The sequence below is a fragment of the Lepidochelys kempii genome, chromosome 9 (genome assembly GCF_965140285.1).
Source record: "Lepidochelys kempii isolate rLepKem1 chromosome 9, rLepKem1.hap1, whole genome shotgun sequence".
NCBI lineage: Eukaryota > Metazoa > Chordata > Testudines > Cheloniidae > Lepidochelys > Lepidochelys kempii.
The window spans coordinates 83,601,405-83,627,975 of record NC_136388.1 but is presented as its reverse complement, the minus strand read 5'-3'; the positions used below and the strand labels follow the sequence as shown (position 1 = coordinate 83,627,975).

The following is a 26,571-nucleotide window of genomic DNA, read 5'->3' as shown; positions in this document are numbered from 1 at the left end:
ACTTTACTTTTATCCACATTAAATTTAATTTGCCATGTTGTTTCCCAATCACTTAGTTTTATGAGATCTTTTTGAAGTTCTTCATAGTCTTCAAGACACTATCTTGAGCAGTTTAGTATCGTCTGCAAACTTTGCCACCTCACTGTTTACCCCTTTCTCCAGATCATTTATGAATAAGTAGAAAAGGATTGGTCCTAGGACTGACCCCTGGGGAACACCACTAGTTACTGCTCTCCATTCTGAAAATTTACTGTTTATTCCTACCCTTTGTTCCCTGTCTTTTAACCAGTTCTCAATCCATGAAAGGATCTTCCCTCTTATTCCATGACAACTTAATTTACATAAGAGCCTTTGGTGAGGGACCTTGTCCTCCTTGAAAATCTAAGTACACTATGTCCACTAGATCCCCCTTGTCCACATGTTTGTTGACCCCCCCTCAAAGAACTCTAATAGATTAGTAAGACATGATCTCCCTTTACATGTTGACTTTTGCACAACAATTTATGTTCTTCTATTTGTCTGATAATTTTATTCTTTACTATTGTTTCAACTAATTTGCCTGGTACTGACATTAGACTTACCAGTCTGTAATTGCCAGGATCACCTCTAGAGCCCTTCTTAAATATTGACATTACATTAGCTATCTTCTGTTCATTGAGTACAGTGGCTGATTTAAAGGACAGGTTACAAACCATAGTTAATAGTTCTGCAATTTCACATTTGAGTTCTTTCAGAACTCTTGGGTGAATGCCATCTGGTCCCGGTGACTTGTTACTGTTAAGTTTCTCAATTAATTCCAAAACCTCTTCTAGTGATACTTCAGTCTGTGACAATTCCTCAGATTTGTCACCTACAAAAGATGGCTCAAGTTTGGGAATCTCCCTAACATCCTCAGCCGTGAAGACTGAAGCAAAGAATTCATTTAGTTACTCTGCAATGACTTTATCATCTTTAAGTGCTCCTTTTGTATCTCGATTGTCCAGGGGCCCCACTGGTTGTTTAGCAGGCTCCTGCTTCTGACGTACTTAAAAAACATTTTATTATTACAGTAGACTGGAAAGGTTGAGAGCCACTGATCTAAGGTCTGGTTCTTAGCTCAGAAAATTGTGTGTGCAGGCGTGCAGCCAAGCATCATTCAGGTAAAAATAAGGCCCAATGCTATAAGGTGACAGGCAACGTCTCATTGAGGTCCACTGGAAGAAGTGGAAGGTGCCCTGTGCTTTGAAGGCTTACTCCCCAAAATCCTGGTGGGATTGCTGAAAATAAGGAACAACTGTTGTGGTCAAATCAGTGTGCTTATTTATTCTGTAGTTACATAACAACCTACCCTTACTACTTTACACCATTTATGATCCCCACTGTAATTACCTTTAAGGGTGCCACCAGCTGGAGTTTTTGTGGGACTGCCCTGATTTTGAGAAGGCTGTTCCAATTTCTCCACTGCTCCACTCACAAAAATATGAAAATAAATATAGTAAAATAACTTTTTCTCCTCCCAGTGCCAGTCACAGCTTAAACAGAAAATCTCTCCCAGTTGAAGGATCTGGCTACCTATCTGATCTGTCTTAGTGTTTTGTATAGTATCCATCACCATAGTAGCTAAGCATGTAGGGTAAATTTTTCAAAAACACCTAACTGATTTAGGAACCTAAGTCCCTTTAGCATTTAGGCTTCTAAGTCACTTAAGTTCTTTTGAAAGTTTTATCGGTACTATCTAAGGCGATCTGGGCAGGAGTGGCCAGCTGCTCCAATGTCCCAGAACACATTGCAGCAGCAGCAGCTGGAATTCATTTAACAGTTGTGTAGCTACAGTCTATGAGATGTGCCCTTAACAAATAATACCTAAATGTACTGTGAGTCATTCCTAAAAGCTGCCACGGTGCAACTTGAGTGCTCGGCTTCCAGTATGTCCACACTTCTCAGTCTACAACAGTAATATCAGGATGATGCTGACGTCTGTGATGTAATAGTGATGCATTGTGATGAAACGATGTCACATGAAATGTTAATGACACCCCATCACCACACTGAAAAACATCACCATGTGACATGACATAATTGTCTAGTGGGACTGTGACCTTATTTGAGTTATTCAGTGAAAGCCTGGCCCGACTGAAGTCACAGGAAATTTTGCCACTGAGTTGAACATAGCCAGGATTTCATCTGTTATGTCTCCCAGCTCCATTTAAACGATTACCAGACTCCATCAATGTGAGCAAAATCACAAATCCATATGAAGACTAACTGGCATGGAAGTATTTCACTCTTAGTCAACCTACAGCTTATCAATGTAGCAATCTGTTATCATGTGCTAGATATGGCCAAACTTGAGGGTCTAGCCTTGCTCTTTGCTTCTGGGGCTATGTGCTCTGCAGATATAGCAGCCCATGGGTAGAGGATGGGAAAGATGCATCTTCCACCACTCTGCAGTTTTCCCTCTGGTAATGTGGAGCAGACTTTATGGGCTATGGAATGTGTCATATTGAGCTCTCCTCATCTAGGACAATGGCATAACGCAGGGTCTTGAGTGGGGGGAGAACAGTAAAAAATAGAGTGATTAGATAGGCTTCAAAGCTTCAAGGAGGCTTTAGAAAAAACTTTCCACCCTCCCAGGTGGAAAACAAATGCAATGGACAAGTGAAATACATTAAACTCCTTAACCAGGTTAACTAGGTCTTTCTCTTTCCAACCCAGGGATGTCACAGGCAAATGACAATTGATACGTAATCCACTGAGTTCTGTGGACTGGTTTGCAAACAGAAAGAAAATCCAGAGTCAGCTAATGAAACCATGTCAGCATTTTACTCGAGTTAGATTCACGGCCCTTCTCTATTGAACGATACTGAAGTGTCTCTGGATTTCCAGGGCTTTTGGGTGGCTCTCTTTCATCTTTTAGCGGAAGCACTTCTTCCTTTTTCTGGCACTAAAGGCAGTAGTTTCCATTTCTGGGAAATTTTTCTGAGTCTCTAGAGCCTGGATGAAGCAGAGCCAAAGAATCAAACTGGGGTTTTTCAGGTGTGAAGCACTATTTGCATGGTACAGACAAAGGTCCTGTACCCAAATGTGAGAAATATGAGATTAAACTAGTGTTTGCTTACTAGCAACTGTGATCATTAAGATTGCAGATTGTCCACCATTACCCTCGTTAACAACATGCCCATAACTTTAATTGTGCAGTCACATGGGTTTGTGCATTTGGCATGTATGTAACTGGAATTTGGATATTGTAGGCCACGCTTGAATTGGCTGTTGGGGCCAATAAGATGCCTCCAAAAATATTGTTATGTGTCTCCTTTTGTCAAGGGCTTTTTCTTTCCTTTTCCAGATTTTTCCTTCTTCCTACCAGCAGTAGTGAAATGAGGGAGCCCAACTATAGCTCCCAACTTTGAACACTGTTTGCAAATGCATTCACAACCAGAGTGCCCACCAAGGGCACAGAGTCACAGTTTGTGCTTCACTTGAGTGCGTTCAAAATACAGCTGCAAACAAAACAGGGTGAGCATTAGGGATATGAAACACACCAGAATCATTGTCCGTAAGGCTCCTTCTTTGTGACACCTACACAAGGCTTATTAAAATCCTCTCTGATTTTCTTCACATCTCATCACTGCAAAACTACTTAGGGATACTGAGCCTATTGCAGTCACATCCTCTCAAATTCAAATCCATGGGCCTCTGAGAAGTGGTGGGATGATGAGAGCTGTTGATACCAGCAGGAGTTCCCTTTGCACAGGCAGGCCTGTCATTGGAAAGGCCCAGGGCTTGGACTTTAGTGAGAATAGGAAGATTACTGAGGATGCCTGGAAGGGGATTTGGCGCTATCATCTTTAGAAATCATTAAAGTCTTATTAGATACCTATGGGCACAGTTTTAATTGAAGTCTGACTCAAATCTGTCCTAGACAGAAAATGAGGTACTCAGTCAATGCTAAACAGGATCACAAATGACTAATCTTGATCTTGTAGCGCGCTGCACACCTCCCAGGGGATGCTGAGGGCCCTGAGCGCTCATTGACTTCAGTTTAGAACCAGGTGGGTTTAGAACCAGCTCGTGTAGCCCTACTTGCACCTGGTCTTCCTTTCAATCCAAACACATTGGTCTCAGTTGGGTCACGGTCCTGGTGTTCCCTCAATGAACACAAGGTAGGCCAGGAAATAAGTCATTTTACTCAACATATGTGGCTTCGGCAAACCCCCACATTAAGGTGACTCTTACCTCTTTCTGATGATACTTTATTGCTACCTTTAACTTTGCCAAGTCATGACATTTTTGGGGATCCAGCTCCTCGCTCTGATCATCCCTGTGGTTGAGAATGATCTCCAGTTCCCTGGAGCTCCGTGCCTGGTCCAAAAGGTCTTTAGCAAAACGTTTGCACTGCTGGGAAAGCTCTTCGTATTCAGCCTTGAACTCATTCTCCACTTTGCTGAGCTCCTTCAGTTCCCAGCCCAGCCGGAAGGCTGTCAAAATAGGGTCCTCACTCGATAAGGCAATCAACGAAGGGCTGGCTAAGGCTTTGTAGATATTCAGCCTCGACCTGGAATGCCTCAGGCTGTCCACCTCAGAACTGGAGACACATTCCACACAGTTGCATCTGATCTGGTGGGGGCGCGGTATTGTTACCCGTCTTTGGACAAGCAGTTTGATGATTTCGTAGTTGTTGGTGTGGGCTGCCAACATTATTGGGGTGATATCAGGGGTGAATTCTGAAAACTGGGTGTCCATCATCAAGGTAGGGACCTACACATAACAGATAAATACATAATAAAATAATAATAATAATTAATTAATAACCTCATTCAGGGGAGTAGGAAATAGACATTCCTCTTGTATAGTTATACTAAACATGGCCATGCTGACTAAGCAGGGTAATTCAAAATATTTCACATTCAGCAAACCTTTTTTACTCCCTATTTAGGCAAAACTGCCTTCTCCAAAAAGTGCCCAGTAGCCCTCACTGCAGCAATCCATAGCACTTAAACTCATATGCTGATGTAAAAGTTGCTCAATACCCCATGTTTGTTTTTAAAAAGGAAGTTGATGGAAAGTAGATCCTAGTTCATAAATTGCTACTGAAAGGACAGCTGGGTTTGTGAGACAAAGGCCCAGGGAACCTCACAAAAGGAGAGCCCCCCAAACAATCAATATATTATAAATATTATTATTTATTATTTATTTATTTATAATATAGTAGTGCCTCAGAGTCCCAGTCATGGACCAGGACGCCATTGTGCAAGGTGCTGTACAAACACAGAATAAAATGACGGTCCCTTGTTGAGCAAAGGGGTTGCTAACTTTTTCCCTACTCTTTTAGTAGGGACAACTCTCCAGAGGAAGAGAATGTTACATAAATGCCCTCAGATCACATTTTTTAAAAGGTTTGAAAAATGTTAAATATAAAATTAATGAGTCACAATCTACTACCAATCAGCCACTACAGGGTATGCATTATTCTGCTACCGGTGCAATTTTCAAGTCGTTAAAGGCCCAGGGCTGAAGTGGAGGTTAATGCTCACTCTATTGTGATTCATTACTGTATTCAGAGTGCAGAATTACACTGAAATGCTCATACAGACTCGCCCCTCAGTGTGTTTCCATTTGCAACATAGATAGCTCTTTTTGTTGTGTGTTAATAATCACTCAAGCGTGCTGTATTTCATGTACCCGCCGCACTCGCTCCTGTGGCTGACATTCTGCTGCTGGAAGTGTGATTGCAGGTTATGGTGAATAGCAGGCACATTTCCCTCTTGTGACTGTCAGAGGCATTTTCACAGAAGGATTTTAATGACAAGAAACATTACTCAGACCATTAAAAAAAAAACCACTCCAGCTAGTTAATAATTCTCTTTTCTGACACCTGTAACATGATGTAATGGTGGTTGTGAGCAGCAGTGATTGGACGTGGGCATCTAAAACCGTGAGTCTCTTCACGCAACGGCTCTAGTAGACTCATAAACCTCTATGCAGTCTAGCCACTAAAGCAGGACTGAAAGCCAGAGAGGTAAACTTGGGGCTACCATCTGTAATACTTTCCCCAAAACATGCAAAAAGCTAGGTGGGTTGGGTGTGCTGCTGGTGAGAATGGCAAAGCAGATGACCGAGCTGGCTAGAAGTGCCAGGGCTTGCAAATATAACAAGGTGCCTGCCTGGGTACAGCAAAATGGGAGTTAATTCTCCAGCAAGCCACACCCACACAGGTGGAAAGAATTATGTTAAGGAGGCAGAGCTCCTGACTGAAGACAATCAGGAGCTAAGGGCTTACACCAGGGAATCCGATAAAAATGGCTCACTGGGTGCACTGAGGGCAGGGGGTGGGGATGGTTATTGTGTTTGGTTGAGGGTGGCGCATTACTGCTCAAGAAAGCTGCATTTGTTTTCTCTTTGTTAAACAAGGTGACTATTGTCTTTTGAGAAGCCTATTAAGCTCTTGGCAATAAACAGCATAGTGAAGCTCTCTTTGCAACGCTTTTGCTGGTTGCTCACTCTGCCACTTTAGTAACCTACCTTTCTAAATGGCAAATGAAAGGTACAGAGTTCACTTGGCCACATTTACTATAGTTTCAATCCTCAAATAAAATGCATGTATAAGTACATAATGAACCTAGTTATTTCTCTCTCTTGTATAGTCAGTCGCTATTGGCTACTATACCCAGATCCTAGGCTTCAAATTGGAAAAGAAGCAGTTTCCCCTCTGTACACCCCATTACAATCAGATGACAGGTTTAATTTGGTTCTTTCCTGATTGAATGTGCTGTATCTAGACTTGTAAAAGGAGAATATTCAGCCTTCCATGAATGACTGAGTCATGTTTCTTTAAATAAAAGACATTTGCAGACAAAATAATGACACAAGTGGGGAAGGAGCTGAGCTAAGCTACCCTGGACCTTCAGAATCTGACATCCTAGCCCTGATCTGCTGTTATTATTGTCTGTATAACAGTAGAGCCTAGACATCCAAACCAGGGTTGGAACTCTGTGCTAGGCATAATACAAACACATAGTGAGAGACAGTCCCTGCCTGGAAGAGCTTACAATCTAAATAGACAGAGAGTGGGAAAAGAAACAGATGTGCTATCAGCCCAAGGTCACACAGCAGTTCACTGGCAATGTGAGAAATAGAACCCACGTCAACTGATTTCCTCGGTAGTACCTTAAGCACTGACAACCTGGGTCCACCTCTAATTACAGCTGTATTACAAACCAAACCAACAACAGAGAGACGCCTGGTGAAAATGAGGGCTGTGGTGATCCTTTTTCTTCTTCTTCTCATTCCTAATTGATCTACGCTAAAGGCAGTATGCTGGTCAGAAATGTTACATTTTGTGACTTTTTGGTGCTTTTGCATCAGACCTTGCTGGTTTTCAAATACAGATCTTGGTCTGTGACTCTTCTGTTTAAAAGTTGGCATTATGCAGAGAAATCCTCTGTTGATAACACAATATTTGATGTATTGTCATTGGAGTAATTGCTGATGCTCAGTCTGTGGCTCAGCATATATTTGCATTGTTCTTACCGGTTGAGCTCATGTTTAGGTCAGCTTATTCCACATTTTAGGCTAAATTACAGTGATAGACGTAGAATAGGAATACATTATTTTACCCCAAAGACTGTGCTAAGTGACCTGAATAACAAATTATTTTCCATTAACCTCATCCCCTGACACAAGCTGTTATGCCGAATCCCTCAGAACCCCACTGTCAGTTCTCACATAATAGCATGTGCCTTTCCTGCATTTTATCTTGGTAGTGTCAGCTTCAGAAATTAAAACTACCATTTATAACAATCGATCGAATACTTATTAACATCCTCCTGGAGTTAATCCTCACAAGGCTGGGCTACTCACCCACTACCTCATTGCCTTTTTTGATGATACTGCAATGAGCGATAATTGGATTTTTTAACTAATTCCTGTCCTATTTCGGAAACATTGCAGTTTTCCCTCACATGGAATCATTGCTCAATCTACTTCTGAGTTTTCAAACAACCAGCAGAAACACTGTTTTATTCATCATTGGAAAGGCAACATTTTCTAGTAAACAATGCACAAGAGAGGGAGAACAAGGGCTTGGATTCCAGTCCAGGCTGTAACCTTGAGCAAATCACTTGACCTCTCTGACTCAGTTTCCTCCAGCTACAAGAAAAAGATAATATGCTCTTTATAACATGCTTTAAGATCATTAGATGACAGACACTCTATACATGCTAAGTAGTTATTCCTTTCCACAGTTAGAAGATGAAGACTACTAGACTACACTATGCCTCATAAAGCAATAACTTCCTTCACTCCAAATGGACCACAGTGCAGAACCTCAAAACCAAAACTATTAATCTAGAAAGGTCTGTGGGTCTGATCTAGCCACTGTCTGTTGTCAGAGGTTGGAATCAGAATCACAAGGGGTTTATTTTGAAGTTCTTGTTTGGACAGAGCTGGGAACAATTGTTCTTATGAGATTTTTGGCCCAAGGTGATCATCCTGTCCTCTTTCCAGGCCCTTCTCAAGATTCACTTCTACTTTGGAGCCTACAGGAAATTGCTAGCTGATAACGACTAATCGGGTGGCGAGCAGGGATTGCTGGGACTGTTTATTAATTACTTATAGCACTAAAAGAGAGCCTGCCAAATTGTTCAAATATTGACCCTGGGCAGCTACCTTTTGTTAGGACAGTTACCCTCATCTTGTTACACCCACTTGTTGTATCTTCTTTTCAGCTAGAAGGAACCACCTGTTACTATGTGATTATGCAGCACCCTGCAAAATAGAGCCCTGATCTAATTGGGTATAGAGGCACTCTTGGAATACAATTCAAAAAGTAAATAATAATCTCATGAGAATGCTAATCTTGTGACATTTTCCCCTATTAAAGATAGCAGAAAACACCTGAGATAAACTGAGCAGGAAAGATTTCCACCATTTGGGCCTGAAATTCACAAGAAGAGTTCACAAGATTTCAGTGCCAACCAACCCAAGCTCAAGTACTAGCTCTGATTCAGCTTCAGACCTGAATCCTGAATCTTCACCGTCAAGACTGCACAGTTTTGCCCCAGTCTATATTTTCGAACCTGTCACACATCCCTTTGCTCCGCCAATGGAAGCAGACTTGACATCCCATTTAATTCTTTCTCCCGTCTTCACAGCTTTCTCCATTCTACCCCCTCTGCATGGATGTGCCAGCCTCAAACCGCACCTGTGCACATACTCTCTCCTTACTCAATTCCCTCATAAATACTCTCTTTTTCCACAATTCCCAGAAATCCAAGCTCACTTCAAACACTTTCTCTCCTCCACCATGGTATAGAGGAGATAAGGAAAGCCAAAGAGAACCTAAGCTTGGACTCTTCTCTGGGCTTCCCAGTACATCTTGTTTTAGCTTTATCTACCTCTTAGTCTGTATGCTTCTTGGGCCAGGGACAGGCTGTATATCTGTGTCCTGTATAGCACAGAGGGTATTAGCATGTTGATAGTGCTTGCAAATAATTAGTAATAATATTGACCTGAACCTTACCTGATCTGGATTCAAACATCAGCTACTCAGCTCATCTCTAATTCATAAATCAGCTACACTGGACTAGTGTAAAAGTGTGATATGAACGTTTACTTAATGTGGCTATTTCCCACTACTTAATTAATATCTGATAGAATGAAAATCGAAAGGGTTTCCTGATTCAGAGTGTAATGCATCACTGGACAAAAGATCCCCTGGTACAATCTCATGTAAAGGTCCAACTACAACACTTGAAAACAAAACACGACAGAATCAGAGTCTGGATAATCTACTGACCAATGAACCTTTATTTGTAATATATCAATTTTCTATGTGCAATTGTAAAGGAACCACATGCTATCAACTGCCACAAATGGCCTAGCCAGCGTCTGTAGGTCTAAAACAAAGAGGATTTTGCAGCATAAACTCTCATCACATGTGAAACTTGAGAGACCATAGCCACAGCATGGCTGGTAAGATACCTTAAGACTGGTTGTCAGTTCAGAATCACTGTCCTGTCTGTGACACTTATAGATTCTGTTCTGAAAATAGAGACACATGGGGGACAGACAGAGTCAGGGTTAGACGACAGCGCGGCTATTGGCAAAAAGGGCTTGAAAACACATACGGGATTATGGAGACATACAGTGACTGGGTGACATTTCTGATCCCACCTCCCTGCCTGCATCCATGATACAGACTTTCTGGACCAAAAAGGTGTTTGTGTCTTTTTGTAGTGTGGGGCTCTTAAAAATGCAACATTTGCTGCTATAATAAAAGGAAGCTAATAATCAGTTTTAAGCAGTGATTCCAGAGATACTGATTTCAAGGCCCTAACATCTAGTCAGATACGCCTAGAGAGACTCTGTACAGGGCTAAAACAGTGACAATGCACAATGCAGTAACAATGTATAAACACAGTGATTGATTTTTCAATACAGAGCAATTCATTGAGTGAAATTACCGGGTTAATTAATAAAACATAGTGAATGCCACCATCTATTTGGTGACAAGAAAAAAGTTCTAGGCTTGTCTTTCGACTTGTCATGAACATCTTTTATCTGTGGCACTCATTTGTTGGCAAGCGTTCAGCTATATTGGGCCTGATCTTCAGTGGTCCGACTCCAGTAATTTCAATGGAGCTATGCTAACATGCTCAACTGAGGATGTTGCCATTGGGACAAATTCTGCTCTCAAGTTACATCAATGTAAACTCCAAAATGTCCATGTATCTCAGATTTACAGTGACATAACTGAGAGCAAAATTTGGATCCATATAATTTTCAGCACACTGTAGTAGCCAATCATCAACCAAAGGTTACTATATAATACAGTACTTATATTTTAAAATGTCGTCAAGGCCAAAAACACTAGCCTACGGTAAGCACTTTAGTGTTTGCTTTGGAAAACAATGCAAGAGAGGGGAAACATATGACTTCAATATAACCAGCCCTTTTTTAGCCAATGATAAGAAGAAGCAAAACAGATATTCAGCCAGTCATATTTGCTCTAGACTGATTTAGTTTTAATTTGGCTACTTATCCATGTGTTTAAAACCCGAGATGTACCCATGGGATAGCCTTCGCAGAGCTAGCAAGCAAGTTAAGGCATTTGACAGTGGCGTCAGAGTTGTACATGGCCTTGTCGTGCTCAGCCATGTGTTTAAGAACTGCAGTGTACCTAAATTTAGACTGTCAAAAGATGTCACTATTTATGGCTCACGCTGCAATAATAACTCCTCTCTTGTGGGGGGAAGATGAGAAGAGAGAGAAGTCTGTACAAGGGAAGGATTTTGCAAATATAATATCTAAGTGAGCTAGCACTGTTCAGTCGGAATGAGCACTTCCTCCTTAACTGGCATAAGTGTATCTATCAGCATTACACTGCATAAGTCACTCTCCCTTTCTAATGAGAGTGAAAGAAGTAAGATGAGGCAGTTGATGTTTAGAAAAAGAGTGAGGGTAACCAATGCATAGTCTTGTCTCCTGATCCCAGCAGGATGCTGTTGAGAATTAGATAGCTTGTGTTTATACCTCTTGTGTTTCAATTAAATTCAACCTCCTGGTTTGCTCTTAACTGAGGCAAGGGACACAACTTAAGAGGAACCTACTGGAACACGAATCCCATTTGGAAGGCTCATCTCATGTCATAAGGAAGTTTTTAGATTTCAGAGTAACAGCCGTGTTAGTCTGTATTCGCAAAAAGAAAAGGAGGACTTGTGGCACCTTAGAGACTAACCAATTTATTAGAGCATGAGCTTTCGTGAGCTACAGAGGGGTATCCGGGTTAGTCTGTATCCACAAAAACAACGAAAAGTCCAGTGGCACCTTAAAGACTAACAAATTTGTTTGGGCATAAGCTTTTGTGGGTAAAAAACCCACTTCTTCAGTTGCATGGAGACTGAAGAAGTGGATCTGAAGAAGTGGGTTTTTTACCCACAAAAGCTTATGCCCAAATAAATGTGTTAGTCTTTAAGCTGCCTCCTCCGGACTCCTCATTCTTTTAATTCCATTGATTATAAAGCAGCAAGGATTGGATTCTGTGCTATAAGGGTGTGAACGACGGCATCCTCTTTTATGTTCATGACTTCTGATTTGTACAAACACCATGGAAATGTTTATTATAGTGACAACTTACATATTGTGTTGTAATGTGGCTCTCTGATGATTCCTCTCCCCCAGTTAGTAAATGTATCTTCTCTTATTATTCCTTTATATAGCGTAGGGCTAGCTGAATAATATTTGTCAAATTCAATAGAACAAACAGAGGACCAAATTCCAACCTGGCTTCCATTGCGATAAATCCAGAGTAACTCAACAGAGTTACTCCACACTTACAGTGATATCACTGAGATCAGAATCTGGCTCACAGGGTGGCTGGCGTTATTAAAGCTTTGCCAAAGCCCAGTTGTTCCCTAGTTACTTGCTAGACATAATCATTTCCCAAGATTCTCCAGCAGCAGTTCAGGAACACGTCTAGTAATGCTGGTAAAGGAGTAAATCCAACTTACCCCTTTACTGCAGTCCACATTGATGGACGAGTTAGTGCAGATGAGAATTTTTTTCCCCACTTAACAATATAAAGCACTATGTCTTCCCTTTGCCGTTTTTTGTCATTACGATTTTAAGAGCTACTCATGGATGGGAACAGGAGCGTTGGTGACAACATAGAGCAGGGGTGGCCAACCTGTGGCTCCGGAGCCACATGCGGCTCTTCAGAAGCTAATATGCGGCTCCTTGTATAGGCACCGAATCCAGGGCTGGAGCTACAGGAGCCAACTTTCCAATGTGCCGGGGGGTGCTCACTGCTCGACCCCTGGCTCTGCCACAGGCCCTGTCCCCACACCACCCCCTCCCCACTCCACCCCTTCTTACCCCCACCCCTGAGCCTGCCATGCTCTCACTCCTCCCCCCACCCAGAGCCTCCTGCACGCCACGAAACAGCTGATTGGGAGGTGCAGGGAGGGCGGGGGAGGTGCTGATCGGTGGGGCTGCCGGTGGGCAGGAGGCGCTGGGAGCGGGGTTGGGGGGACTGATAGGGGGCTGCTGGCGTAATACTGTGGCTCTTTGGCAATGTATATTGGTAAATTCTGGCTCATGTTGGCCACCCTGAGGTAGACTAAAGCCTGACAGTAGGGAGCTTTTTGTTTTGCTTTTTTAAAGATGGGAAATTCATCTTGCTGAAGGGCTACCCACGTCCAGTCCTGTTCAGACTTTGTCCCAAATAAAGGCTTTGGCGCTCCACTGCACCTTACACAGTGTACAGTTTACAGATAAGCATTCCCTGAAACCCAAACGTACTGAAGTAAAGTCATTGCATGGCTGGCAATTTGCAATGATTATCAGGCATAGCTTGTAAAGTCATGTGCTTTTTATTATTATTATTCATGATTTTTTCTGCGGTTGACTCAGAAAAGACGATTGCATTTCCAGCCTTTTTTAATTACTTCATTCAACCTACAAATTCCCAAGTCAGACAAAACGGTAACAGGGACAAGATGTGCTAACGCAATTTAATATTTATGCTATCTATGGTCTTTTATGTCATCTTCTTTGTATGTAGAATGCCTGCCTTTTCCTGTAATTTATTAACATATGCAGGCAGGGTATGAATCCTTGTGTTTCCGTGATGAAATATGTGACAGCTTTTTTGTTTAGAAGAGGGTTTTGTTTTGTTTTTAATTCCTGCTTAACCGTATTTCTTTAGGTTTCAGAATTGATGGCAAAAGAGCAGCATTACAAAAATGAAGCAAATGGGTATATCTGGGATCACTTCTGTGCTGGACTTAATGCTGTCTAACCCTGTCCAGTGGTCTTCCACAAAACAGATCTCCAAACTTGCAAATCAAATTCCTTAGCTCTCCACCCATTTTGATTTTGTTAGGCCAGGCCAGTGGTTTTTGTTTTTGTAATAAAGAGCAGAACATGAAATTTGATGCTACAGCTTCTGAACTAGAAAGTGAAAAGACCACAGAGTCAAGGCTGACAAAAAAATAGAAATTTGGAAAATAGATTGTTTCTCCCCCCCAAAAAACCCCAGAATGAGTAAGATTTTCCTTTGCTACCACTTATCCAGTACCTTTCTTCATTGGTTCTAATGCTATCATTTAAAAGCCACAGAGTTAATGATACACTTTAAATGCTGCTGGAACAAGATCTGACTCATCAATAGCATCAGAACTTTGGCATTTTCTTTCTGCATGGTGAATATTCAAATGCAGTACCTGAGTCCTGTTCATATTCCCATGAACTAAATACTATGATGCACGTTGCCCTGAACCATCACAGTTCGGCTCGTGTGCCAACATGCTCCTTCAAGGTAGACTCAAGTTGAGCGTGGCCTTTGGACGGTCTCTACAGGATTTCCACTTTACTAGTAAGCAGAGGTGGGAAGTATTACAGAAATAACATTCTCAGTCCCAGTGTTAGGGGGAATCGAGTATCTTGTCACTAGTAAACACTGCATTGGCAGGCACTGTAAAGTGTAAGTTATTGCCATAGTGTAGGGGTAAGTGAACTGCAAGGTTAGATATGGGTATATCCGGCATTCTGAGCAGATCTAGATGAATACTGCAAAAAGTATCTGTGAGCTAGAGCCTTGCCACGTGACCGAATCTGATGGGACCCAACTAAAGTGCTTGGATCATGTCAGGTCTGAAAACTAAATCATCTCTTGCTTATGGGGTCAGGGCAGCAGCATGCCCCGCTCCTGTCAACCACACCACCTCGTTGTGTTTTGTGTGTGCCGCAAAGTGACTCTGCCAATGAGCTGCAGCACGGCTCCACAGCGCAGACAGCACAGCTAGGCGGTGGCATCTGGCAGGAGTGGGGTGTGCAGCTGCTGCTTCCCCAGCTCCACGGTTGGAGACGGATCACACGAAGGGGGCGAGGGGAGCACGGCAGCCCCACCAGGTCAAGCCCCAAGGACATGACGTAGGCAGCACGGACACAGTTTCAACAGGAAGGGTTTGGTTCCAGGTTGGATCAGTTCCGAAAGTGACTCAGTACTCTTGGGTCAGCTTCAGGTCTGTTGTGGTTGGGTTCGGGTCCAGGTCTGAGTTGAGCTTTAAGATTAGCCCAAGCATTAGTTTTTAATAAAACCATGGATTTGTTCCCGTGGTGCCCACAATATGTCCTCCTCACTTTCCTCCAACACTCACCCAGCTGAAAATATGAATGAGAAAGTGTTACGAATACTCATGGCACAAATAGATATTCATGAATACTCATGCTGAAAGAGTTTGAGTGTCCAAATTGAAATCTCTTTCTGGGCTCGGGAGGCATCCAGTCAGGAAGCAGAAACAAATATGTGATTTAGGGGACCAATCGAATTGCACAAATAATGAAGATCAGAAGCCACAGTCATGGTGTTTGAGCAATCCCCAGCCTGAAATCTGTTGATTAACCATTACGTTCAAACACCAAACAAACTGATCAAAACAAATGTTTGTTGGTGGAGAAACAGGGAAAAGGATTAAATTTGTTGAACAAAGAGTTTGCCGCAAATAGTTCACCCAGCTGTAATTCGAGCCTCTAGCTCCCAACCCTGGAACGGCACAGTGCTGTGTGAGGACCTTTCTTCCCCTCTTCTTGGATTTCTTGTCAGCAGATGGCTCAGACAGCTGAACTGGCATGATATTAAGCTACTGGGGATCAATGTAATTTATTGTTATGAGCTGCCAGCAAGTGACATAGGGTCACGTTGAGCACATTACTTGAGGTATTATCAACAACACTCTTTTAAATGAGTAAAGAAGGTTCCTAGTGAAGCAACCATCGTAGTTCCAATTTCCTGACCTTCTGTCTGTCTTTGAGGCAGGGAGCATTTCTTCTGTTCAGCTGTCAGTGGAAGGGACTTGAATATATTATACAGAGTGGACACTAAAAGAAAAGAGTTTGGGCAGTTCCTGGAGTGGCCGAGGATGTGGATGAGTCACGCACCCTGTCACAATCTGCTCTATCGCCCTGAGGATGTTGTTCCTGGTTCTTCCACACATCCAATCTTTGCTACCTGCTCTTAGGTTTAAAATATGGCTTTTTCCTAATTAATGTGTTAATTAAATGAAGTGGTGATTTCTCTGCTGTTGGTTTAATTAGATGGACTCCATTTCTGATGCAGCTTTCACTGTCACAGGCCTGCTGCTAACTATAACTATGAGTTCTTACTACAGCAATAAAAATAATGAAAAGCTTGGGTGCTGGCAGAGCTGTTAGACATTTGAGCTGCAACAAACACTTTTAGATTTTCAGACACAATCTTTCTTCCTTGTGGTCTCTTCAAATATTCCCATACCAAGTACCTACAGCAAACTTGCTTGTAGTACCACTGTTCCCTCTGAACCTTCTCTGGAATAACTTTGACTCTAAACCCTTCCAACTATTGTTAAATCTTTCCTGTTCCACTGAAACTCTTGTCTCAGATGCTCTGATACAATGATGAAGGCCACAGAAGTTCCTAGACGGGTGGTTACATCTGGGCTTTGTGCTCCTTTTGCCTGTTGTCGGTTTCTGATGTCTTGCACTTCTTATGCTCATCTCTGTGGCATCTCAGGCAGGTTGGCTAAGGCCTCTTCTCAGAGGTGTCCGAGAACTAACACTGAAGTTGTGCTTCTACCATAATCACTCTGTGGAGCAGTACATGCACTGCACATCCATTTGCCGTGCCTCTCCATGAACACCATTCCCATATTCATTTCTTCCTTGGTTTACCGTCTCGGAGTTGCAGGTCTGGAGTTTGATACCTTTGGGCTGTGAGTACACAGATCCCTGCCTTTCTTTAATACTTTAGTAAGGTCAGAGGCAATGGTCATTCCTTTTTCTACAGGAAAGAAATATAAGGGATGATCTCTCTTATGGCTTTGAAGAGAGGGCAGTTCAGACCTTCAATCCTCTCACTGTGTAGAGGTCCTACCTAATCCCACTGGTTTCCAAGATTTTTCATTCTTTCTTATCTAGTTTTTATACCACCATCATCTCTGTGGTATCTAAGCTGTTTCCTTCATTTTCACAAGCACAGTTAGTTATTCGGTTACGAGGCATGTGGAAAGGTTAGAGAAACTCTTCTCTTGTCTCTTTTAGTAGAGAAGAAGATCCCTACATGATTATGACTACTCAACTGAAAACACCCTCCGTCAAAGAAGTAACCTGGCTTTGGTAAGAATGAAAAGGTTTAATGTAGCATATCGTTTATGGTTCATGAAAGGTTGCCTTGGGGCCACAGATCTATGGTATTTACTTACACAGAGATTAAGACAGACTTTTATTCATCAACTCATTTGAAACAGGATTTTCAAGATCAAGCTTAAGTTATCAAATGTTATCAAGTTTAACAGCCTGCTTCTAGCAGGTGCCTGAGGATTATTAACACAGATCCTAAATCTTGTCCTTTATTCCCTACAGTGTTTTCTGGAAAAAAAAAATTTCCCCTGGGCTTATTTCTGCAGTATATTTTCTTTGGAAGATATTGGGATTGGTGTCTGTTGAGATCTCATTGACTCATGAGGCCTTTTGACCACTGAAACAAATGCAATCAAAATTATCAATACTGAAAACACTTTTTTGTATTTTTGTTATTGAGACTTTGCATTTCAGTCCCATCTGCAAACCAGATTAATTTGGAGCCAGCTGTCTGGGGCAAATTACTAATTATGGCAGATACAAGAGGGGTCTTAATATCATCTTTATGTGAACATTTGGTGTCAGCTCTGATTGACATGAGCAAAACAGCTACCCAGGAAAGTGTTTATGTTTAGACTGAGGACAAAAAATTAATCCAGATAATTGATAGAAGTTCATTTCTTAAAGAAGAGAAATAGGGTTCAGAATTCAGCATAGACTGTACATTTTATGTTAGAAATTAACATATTGCCATGAGTTACAATTTACGGCAGACTCATGCAAATTGAGTGTATTTGCACTAAGAGTTACACAAAGCACTCAGCAAAGCACCTGCATTGTTTTGTAAAAATCACGCAGGAACCAATTAAAAAAAAACCTGAATGCCCATAGGTTCAAATTCAAAATCCATAAAAGTCAATGGAAAGACTCCTATTGTTCTTCAGTGGGTTTCACTGAAAGATCAGGCCCTCAGTGAAGGAGTTATGTGAAATACTATTGCTTCTAAAAATAAGATTAAGATTATTATGGAGAAAACTTTATAAACGTAATGTACATTTTCGAAGGAGTGGTTTCTCTTTTGTAAGTGCAATTAATATTCCCGCAGGTTGCACCTACAGGCTTGTCTACATGGGGACATCCAGGAAAACCTGATTTAACTAGAAGTGTGAATTTGAAGTGGATTCATTAAACTGCATGAAATCCCTATGTGGACAATGTCATTCAGAATTAAAGTGGCCTGAATTTGTTTTATCTTAATTCACATTCGAAGTACCTGTGACCACACTGGGAGTTGGATCAGGCCCTTAGTCAGCATGGATATTATCCTCTACTATGAATGACACATATCAGCCTCTCCCTGCAGTCTCTCCATTGATTAAAACAAAGGTCAGAATCCCATGACATGACACGTCTGTGGCTGAACCCAAAATCTCCAAAAGGGGTCATTGTGGGTCACAACTGCTGTGACACTAAGTTAGCAATGGAATTATTCTGTGTATAACTGGTGTAGTCTCTTTAACGGTTTCATCTAGAGACCTGTAGTAAGTGCACAGAAAACTGTGGCTGTCCGTTGTAATGATCAGACAGAAGAGACCTTGTGAGAAATGCCAAGTTCCGTGGAGGTGAACCTAAAAGGAAATAAAGCTATTTTAAAACATCATTGTTCAGATGTAATGTGCTATGTCGGTTCCCTCAAAGAGGCTTTTGCTTGCCCCGGTCTCTCCTAAACTTCCAATGTAAACGAAATCTCATTTCTTTCTTTCCAGACACATCTGAAACAAGCCAAGCTGTAGCGCTGGAGAAGTGTGTTGATATAGTAACTGGCATATGACATATCACTGCAATTGTCATAGCGCTTTCAGAAAACAGCAGTTTAACATCAAAACTGCAGTGTAACAAAGGCGTGAGGAGTAAAGGGTGCCTGCTGGGTTTAGTAATGGCATATGAAGTCCTTTGCTGCTGTGTCAAACTCACCAATTTGAATCAGGCTCTGAGAGGCAGGGATGAGACCCTGGCACTCTCACAGGAGAAAAGCAAACAAACAAAAACCAAAAGCTCTTGTCCTACTTTTGAAACCACTGCAGACCCTACTACCTGGAGATATCTCTATACAGCCCCAGGCCAGAGTGGGGCCAGGCCAGAACATCCATAGGGAGCTCCCTTGTGTGTCTGAGGGGTGCCCAGGCTAGACCATCCATTAGAGTTATATAGGCCCGTGGTGCCCATGCTCCAGCAATATTCAGGGCATGGGGGCCCGGCTCTACCAATGTTCGGGGCCAGGTCTCTCTCTCTGGCCCCACCTGCCACCCCCGCGTGCCTCCCCCGGAGCGTCCCTGCCTGCTGCCCTGCTCTCCGCACTGCACTCCCTTGCCGGCTGCTGGTGGCTACAATGAAGGGAGTGGCACCAGCGGCAGGCTGAGGCAACTGCTGCACCTGCAGAGGAAGGAGGCACACACATGATGGCAGCCCCCCCGCCCTGGCTCCCACCACGAGACGACTCCGATTCCGGGGGGCCTTCCTGGCGTCTGCACCTGAGCAGCTGGGGCTTGGGTGAGTGTTGGACTTTGGACATCCCGTCCCCGTCCCCCCCGCCATCCGCAGTCACCCACCCACAGTCACCACTCCGGCCCCTCACTTGGCAAGGGGAAACCCTATCTCTCCCCCCCCCCCCGCAGTGAGGCTACGGTGAGGGACAGAAACAGGGGAGGAGGCGCACACGTGATGGCAGCTCCCTCCTCCCCCGGCACCCACCACAGGGGAGGCAAGGGGGCTTCCCGGAACTGAGCAGCTGGGGCTTGGGGTGAGTGTCATGACACCCTGCCCCCCCCCCCACAGTCACCACTCCTGCCCCACGCTGGGCAAGGAGCAGCCCCCTCCCACACCGAACAATGACCAAAAGTGTTTGCTGCCTCCTGTAGAACATCGCAAAAGAAGGGGCTCCATTTTGTTTTAATTTTAGAAAGCATTTGCTTTTGCAGGTTATTGATCCAAGAGTGCTTGGTGTGATACAGCATGGCCAGAAGGCAGCAGGAGAGTGATATAGGAGAGATATCCAGGGGAAGGAGTTGGAGCAGAGTTGTTTGGAGTTGGAGCAGAGAGCGGTTTGAAGAGAGTTTGGAGAAGTGCCGTGGCTGGCTAGAAGACCAAGACCTTAGGTAAAGAGACACCCGGCTTGTGCAGAGAGAGAGGACAGGAAGCCCCACAAGCTGAAGAGCAGGAGAGGGAAGTAGCCCAGGGGAAGGAAGCACTAGTTCAAGTGGTTTACCACTATCCCTAGAGCCCCTGGGCTGGGACCCGGAGTAGAGGGCAGGCCCGGGTCCCTCCCTCTCCACTACCCTTTTCTGGGTTACTAGTGGGACAGTAAATACCTTAGTTCAGGGGCAGGAAACTGCACCATTAACCAGCCCCCCCCCCAAGAAGAGGAAGCACGGGACCCATCATAATCGTACTGGCAATTTGCTACATTGGTTGTTTCCATTTTCAAAAGAGTATTAATAAAGTTGATATTCTTAGTTAAATAATTTTTTCTTATGATAGTGATATTGTGCAATATAGGTAAACTGTTAAACGCTTACTGTTTCCAGTCCATTTTTACATTGTTTAAAAATATATATATCGGCTTACAAGGCAGGTGGGGGGGTGGGGTGGGACTTGGACACCGCCAAAAATTATAAAAACCTGCCTCCCCTGCACTCTGCAGCTGGTTGGTCCAACTCACTTTGTGGGAGGAGTGGGCTTGTGGTGTCTTCTCCTCAGCCCTCCTCCCTTCCTCTTCCACCCCATACAGTGCTGGAAGGAAGGAAGGATAGGCTCTTTGCATGAGGAGCCGTGTATGGGCCGGCCACAGTCCAGCCCTCAGTATTTTCAGACAGAAAGGGTAGACCATATCAGGCTGTCTGTATATGTCTGTAAAAGTAGTTATGCCGGAAGGTACTTGTGGCCTGCCATCATGCAAAGACAGTCACAGCCCTCGTTCAGGTGAACAGGTGCGATAAAGCTCTCTCCTTTGTGCCCAACGTCTGGAACACCTGAAATTCTTTTCTAGGGCAAAACAACTGATGCCGCCAGGGAGGTGTCAAGAAAGCGTGGTGCTAACAGGGTTTCCAAAGCTCGTAACTCAGGGCTGGGAAGCTGGAAGAAGGCTGTATGTCAAGCAGCTAGGAGCAAGCAACCAGATCCTCAGAGCTCTCTCTCTGGCCCCTGGACAGAAGCCGAGCAAACAGAGCCCCTCTCTATGGAACAGAACTGACTGTGTCTGACTTCAGTTTTCTGCAGAAAAGGAGCTGCCCATGTGCAGTTTTGTGCCTACCACTGTCCAGGGAAACAAGCCCTTGTGTATAAATAAACAGACTGTGCTCAGAAAATAACCTAACTCTGCACCACGGATTTCTCTGCCAAACAGAAACCACTCAGCAAGGCCTGGATTTCAGCTACTGCTCAGCCAAAAAGGGGCAACCTTTTTATTTTTGCTTGGCATGAATGAGGACACGGCCAGGACCATAATGTCAGCCGAGGAGGACCTGGATACGTGCACACACAGGCATATAATTCAACTTCAGCGGCTGTCCTGTGCTAAGAGGATTTCTGGGGTACTCTTGTGAAAGACCTTTGGTGGGGAGCCACCCTAGGACTTCCCCAGGGAACGATCCAGTAAGGATCATTGGAGAATGTGCATTGGCATAGCTCTGAGGCTATCATAAGGAGTCTGAGTTCTGAAACAGGCTGCTCTGGGATTAGCTTTGTGGGTTGAAGCGTTAAGCCACGTGTCCTTATTGTGCTTAACTAGGCACTTCTTTTCGATAGAACTGTGCATGAAATGAATACCAATCCATTAGTATTGATGAGGCTGAAGAGCTAAGAACCAGTCCTGCAATCTTCTGCAGGCAAACTCCCAATAAGGTCTACAGAAGATCCCGAACCAAAAGCGCAGATCAGAACAACCTGAAATTCTGAGATTTATAGTTAATAAATCCTGTTTTGTACAAAAGTTCTTTTGCTGACCCAGGGCCACTCAAAATAGGAATGAATCTGGGCTTGTGACAAACCTATTTTTTGTCAGAATGTTGAAGGTCAGGAGAGACGATTAGATCATCTTGACTGGCCTCCTGTCTAACGCAGGCTATTATATTTCACCCTGTGACCTCTGAATTTATAGATTCATAGATTCTAAAGCCAGAAGGGACCACTGTGTCACTTAGTCAGACCTCCTGTATATCACAGGCCTTGGAACTTCCCCAATATAATTCTGAGAGCAGATCTTTTAGGAAAACATCCCGTCATGATTTTAAAATGACCAGTGATGGAGACTCTACTTTGATCCTTGGTAAATTGTTCAAATAATTAATTACTCTCACTATTAAAAATTTACACTTTATTTCCAGTCTGAATTTGTCTAGTTCAACTTCCAGCTGTTGGACTGAATTAAACCTTTTTCTGCTAGATTGAAGAGCCTATTATTAAATATTTGTTGCCCAAGTAGGTGCTTATAGCCTGAAATCAAGTCACCCTTTAGTCTTACATTTGTTAAACTAAATAGACTGAGCTCCTTAAGTCTATCACTATAAGGCCGGTTTTTCTAACCTTTTATTTGTTCTTGTGGCTCTTCTTTAAACCCTTTCCAATTTATCAACATGTTTCTTGAATTGTGGGCACCAGGACTGGACACAGGATTCCAGCAGCAGTCACACCAGTGCCAAATACAGAGGTAAAATAACCTCCCTACTCCTACTCGAGATTCCCGTTTATGCATCCTAGGATTGCACCAGCTCTTTTGGCCACAGCATCACACTGGGAGCTCATGTTCAGCTGATTATCAACCATGACTCCCAAGTGTTTTTTCAGAGTCACTGCTTCCCAGGATAGAATCCCCCATCATAGAGTCATAGAATATCAGGGTTGGAAGGGACCTCAGGAGGTCATCTAGTCCAACCCCCTGCTCAAAGCAGGACCAATCCCCAATTAAATCATCCCAGCCAGGACTTTGTCAAGCCTGACCTTAAAAACCTCTAAGGAAGGAGATTCTACCACCTCTCTAGGTAACGCATTCCAGTGTTTCACCACCCTCCTAGTGAAAAAGTTTTTCCTAATATCCAACCTAAACCTCCCCCACTGCAACTTGAGACCATTACTCCTTGTCCTGTCCTCTTCTACCACTGAGAATAGTCTAGAACCATCCTCTCTGGAACCACCTCTCAGGTAGTTGAAAGCAGCTATCAAATCCCCCCTCATTCTTCTCTTCTGCAGGCTAAACAATCCCAGTTCCCTCAGCCTCTCCTCATAAGTCATGTGTTCCAGACCCCTAATCATTTTTGTTGCCCTTCGCTGGACTCTCTCCAATTTATCCACATCCTTCTTGTAGTGTGGGGCCCAAAACTGGACACAGTACTCCAGATGAGGCCTCACCAATGTCGAATAGAGGGGAACGATCACGTCCCTCGATCTGCTCGCTATGCCCCTACTTATACATCCCAAAATGCCATTGGCCTTCTTGGTAACAAGGGCACACTGCTGACTCATATCCAGCTTCTCGTCCACTGTCACCCCTAGGTCCTTTTCCACAGAACTGCTGCCTAGCTATTCGGTCCCTAGTCTGTAGCTGTGCATTGGGTTCTTCCGTCCTAAGTGCAGGACCCTGCACTTATCCTTATTGAACCTCATCAGATTTCTTTTGGCCCAATCCTCCAATTTGTCTAGGTCCTTCTGTATCCTATCCCTGCCCTCCAGCGTATCTACCACTCCTCCCAGTTTAGTATCAAGAAGGGATGAATCTGGCAATGAATCTGAGTTTGTGCCATCTGGATCTGATTCACTGGAACCAGGTGTATTTTGTGTGTTTGGGGATTTTATTGGGAACATTTTACACAACTCTGTGTACAATTTAACCGTTATATCAGGATGAAAATTGTTTTTCCTTAACAGACATGCACAGTTCCCCCTGGCATTAATGGAACACACAAAGATATAAACGTTGGTGTAGAAAGAGAATTAGATACGTATATAGTTTAGTGCTTTGAAATGTAGCACTAAACTAAAGATGTTGGGTCTAATCTTCAGCTGATGTAAATCAGCCTAGCTCCATTGACATCAACGGAACTATATCACCTTAAAACAACGGAGGAGGTGAATCACTAAGAATAAAAAATTCTGTATTACAAGAGAACTTTTTGAAGCCCGCATAGAATCACAGCACTTTCTTTTCATGATCATTCACACGTACTTGTGTTTAACCTCAGCATTTTCCCATTATACTGAAGACCCTTTCAGTAAAGCTTGAGTTTATCTTTAGTTCTGTGCTACCTTCTGCCATTCTGGTGTATCTCTGAACAAGACAACCAGTCTTTCTAGAGCAGTGAGAAAAGACTACATACAGTTCATTTTCCCATGTATGGTCCATATTTTGCCACTCACATCAGGATAAAACAGAAAAGTAGTATTCAGTTTAACTCTGTCAGAAAATATCTATCTATCTATCTATCTATCTATCTATCTATCTATCTATCTATCTATCTATCTATCTATCTATCTAATCTGCCAGCAACATATTTCTAGTTAGTATTCAAGGGATTTGTGGAATGGTATTGTTTCTGAATTGTAAGAGGGACATCCTTCAAAGTTATCTGTGATGATCTGGAGTATTTCTTCATTGTTTGCTTTGGATTGTAAAAAAAAAAAGCTCCACACTACAACCTTTTATAGATTCATAGATACTAAGGTCAGAAGGGACCATTATGATCATCTAGTCCGACCTCCTGTACAATGCAGGCCACAGAATCTCACCCACCCACTCCTGCGAAAAACCTCTCACCTCTGTCTGAGCTATTGAAGTCCTCGAATCGCGGTTTAAAGACTTCAAGGAGCAGAGAATCCTCCAGCAAGTGACTCGTGCCCCATGCTACAGAGGAAGGTGAAAAACCTCCAGGGCCTCTTCCAATCTGCCCTGGAGGAAAATTCCTTCCTGACCCCAAATATGGCGATCAGCTAAACCCTGAGCACATGGGCAAGATTCACCAGCCAGATACTACAGAAAATTCTTTCCTGGGTAGCTCAGATCCCACCCCATCTAACATGGTTAAATCACAGTAATCCCTCAATTCTTTTATACAACATGGAACATGTTCCAGTAGATTTCAGAACAGAAATTAGGCATTGGAATGGAGAGATAGGTCAATAGATATTCTAATCAAAGGACAGGCAAAAATCTATAGTGCGTCTAGTATTACATACACTCAGCAGCCCATTGATCAGCTATGTTATTTGTAAATGAAGATAAGAGAAAAAATTGTACAGTACAATAGGTAACATTCATGGACTCTGATCTTGCAAACACTTTGGCATGTACTTAATTTTAAGCACATGGACAGTCCCATTGACTTCAGTAGGACAGCCCACGTGATTAACATTAAGCACATGGCCTGTTAAGCACAGAGGAAATGAGTTATTGCACCCTACAACTACAGTGCTTTATTTCAAGCTGTAGCAACTCATGCTCCTAGCTCTGGAAGTCTTCAGTTCAATCACCAGCCTGTTTGTATGGCCATGGCATGCCAATGCATGGCAGCTGTCACACATGTGTAAATGTTGAAGTCAGTGGGACTGCTCATCTGCTTAAAGCTAAGCACATGCATCAGTGTTTGCAGTGTTGGGGTCTGTCTTTGAAAAGTGATTCCATGTGTTAAAAGCAAGAAAACAATAGCTTAGGTCAGCGTTTCCCAAACTGTGTTCCGCGGAACACTGGTGTTCTGCACGATGTGAACAGGTGATCCGTGAAAGAATTGTAATTTAAAAAAAGGGTCTTGCACTTGATTTTTGTACTACTTTATACGCACTTTCCAGTTAGAAATTGTTAGTTCAAGTTATTTTAAATTTGTATTTTTGCTGTGTTTTATAAAATAAAATATATTTGAGCATAAATAACGCAATTTTTTATTTGAAAACCAAACGACTACAAAATAATATTGTAAGTGTTCTGTAAATATATACCGGGTGTTCTGTGGCCAAAAAAGTTTGGGAAACGCTGGCTTAGGTTTATATATTGGAATTTAATTAAAAAAGACACTCAATTGTTGCACAAAGTATCTATCTATAAATCGTTTTGGGTTTGCCCGCATCCTTAGTTTGGGAAGTGAAGATGAATACTATCTGAAACTGAAACTGAATGGGGGGATTTAAGTAAGGCAGAATGTGATTACTCAGATCGGAAATTGACCAGGAGACCAGGACTGACACAGCTACTCTTACAAAAAAGGACCAGAGAATCTTTCATTAGGATCTTCATTTTGTGTTTCCTGGGTCATACAGCACCTTCAACAGCACAGTACCCCCATGCCACCTCCCCCAGCTGTTCTGGGACACTGGCTCAGAACTGATTCAGAGAAATGTGCTCTCTACAGAATCAACAACTTCCTGGGATTTTTCATAGTGATCTCATAGTTAATAACCAGGCCTTATCTAGCTGAGTCTGTGACGTGTCCAGACCTT

At 43.0% G+C, this 26,571-nt stretch overlaps 1 protein-coding gene across 5 annotated transcripts in view; it reads right to left on the bottom strand.

Annotated features, from left to right (window-relative positions):
• The window catches only part of TRPC5 (transient receptor potential cation channel subfamily C member 5), a 139,688-nt gene that overhangs the window by 70,419 nt on the left and 42,698 nt on the right, over positions 1-26,571 (bottom strand). For all 5 annotated transcript variants that reach the window (XM_073361164.1, XM_078854247.1, XM_073361160.1 and 2 more), the window contains exon 3: positions 4,216-4,737. In XM_073361164.1, coding sequence (XP_073217265.1) covers positions 4,216-4,737 — 522 coding nt within the window. The remainder of the gene's footprint in view (positions 1-4,215; positions 4,738-26,571) is intronic.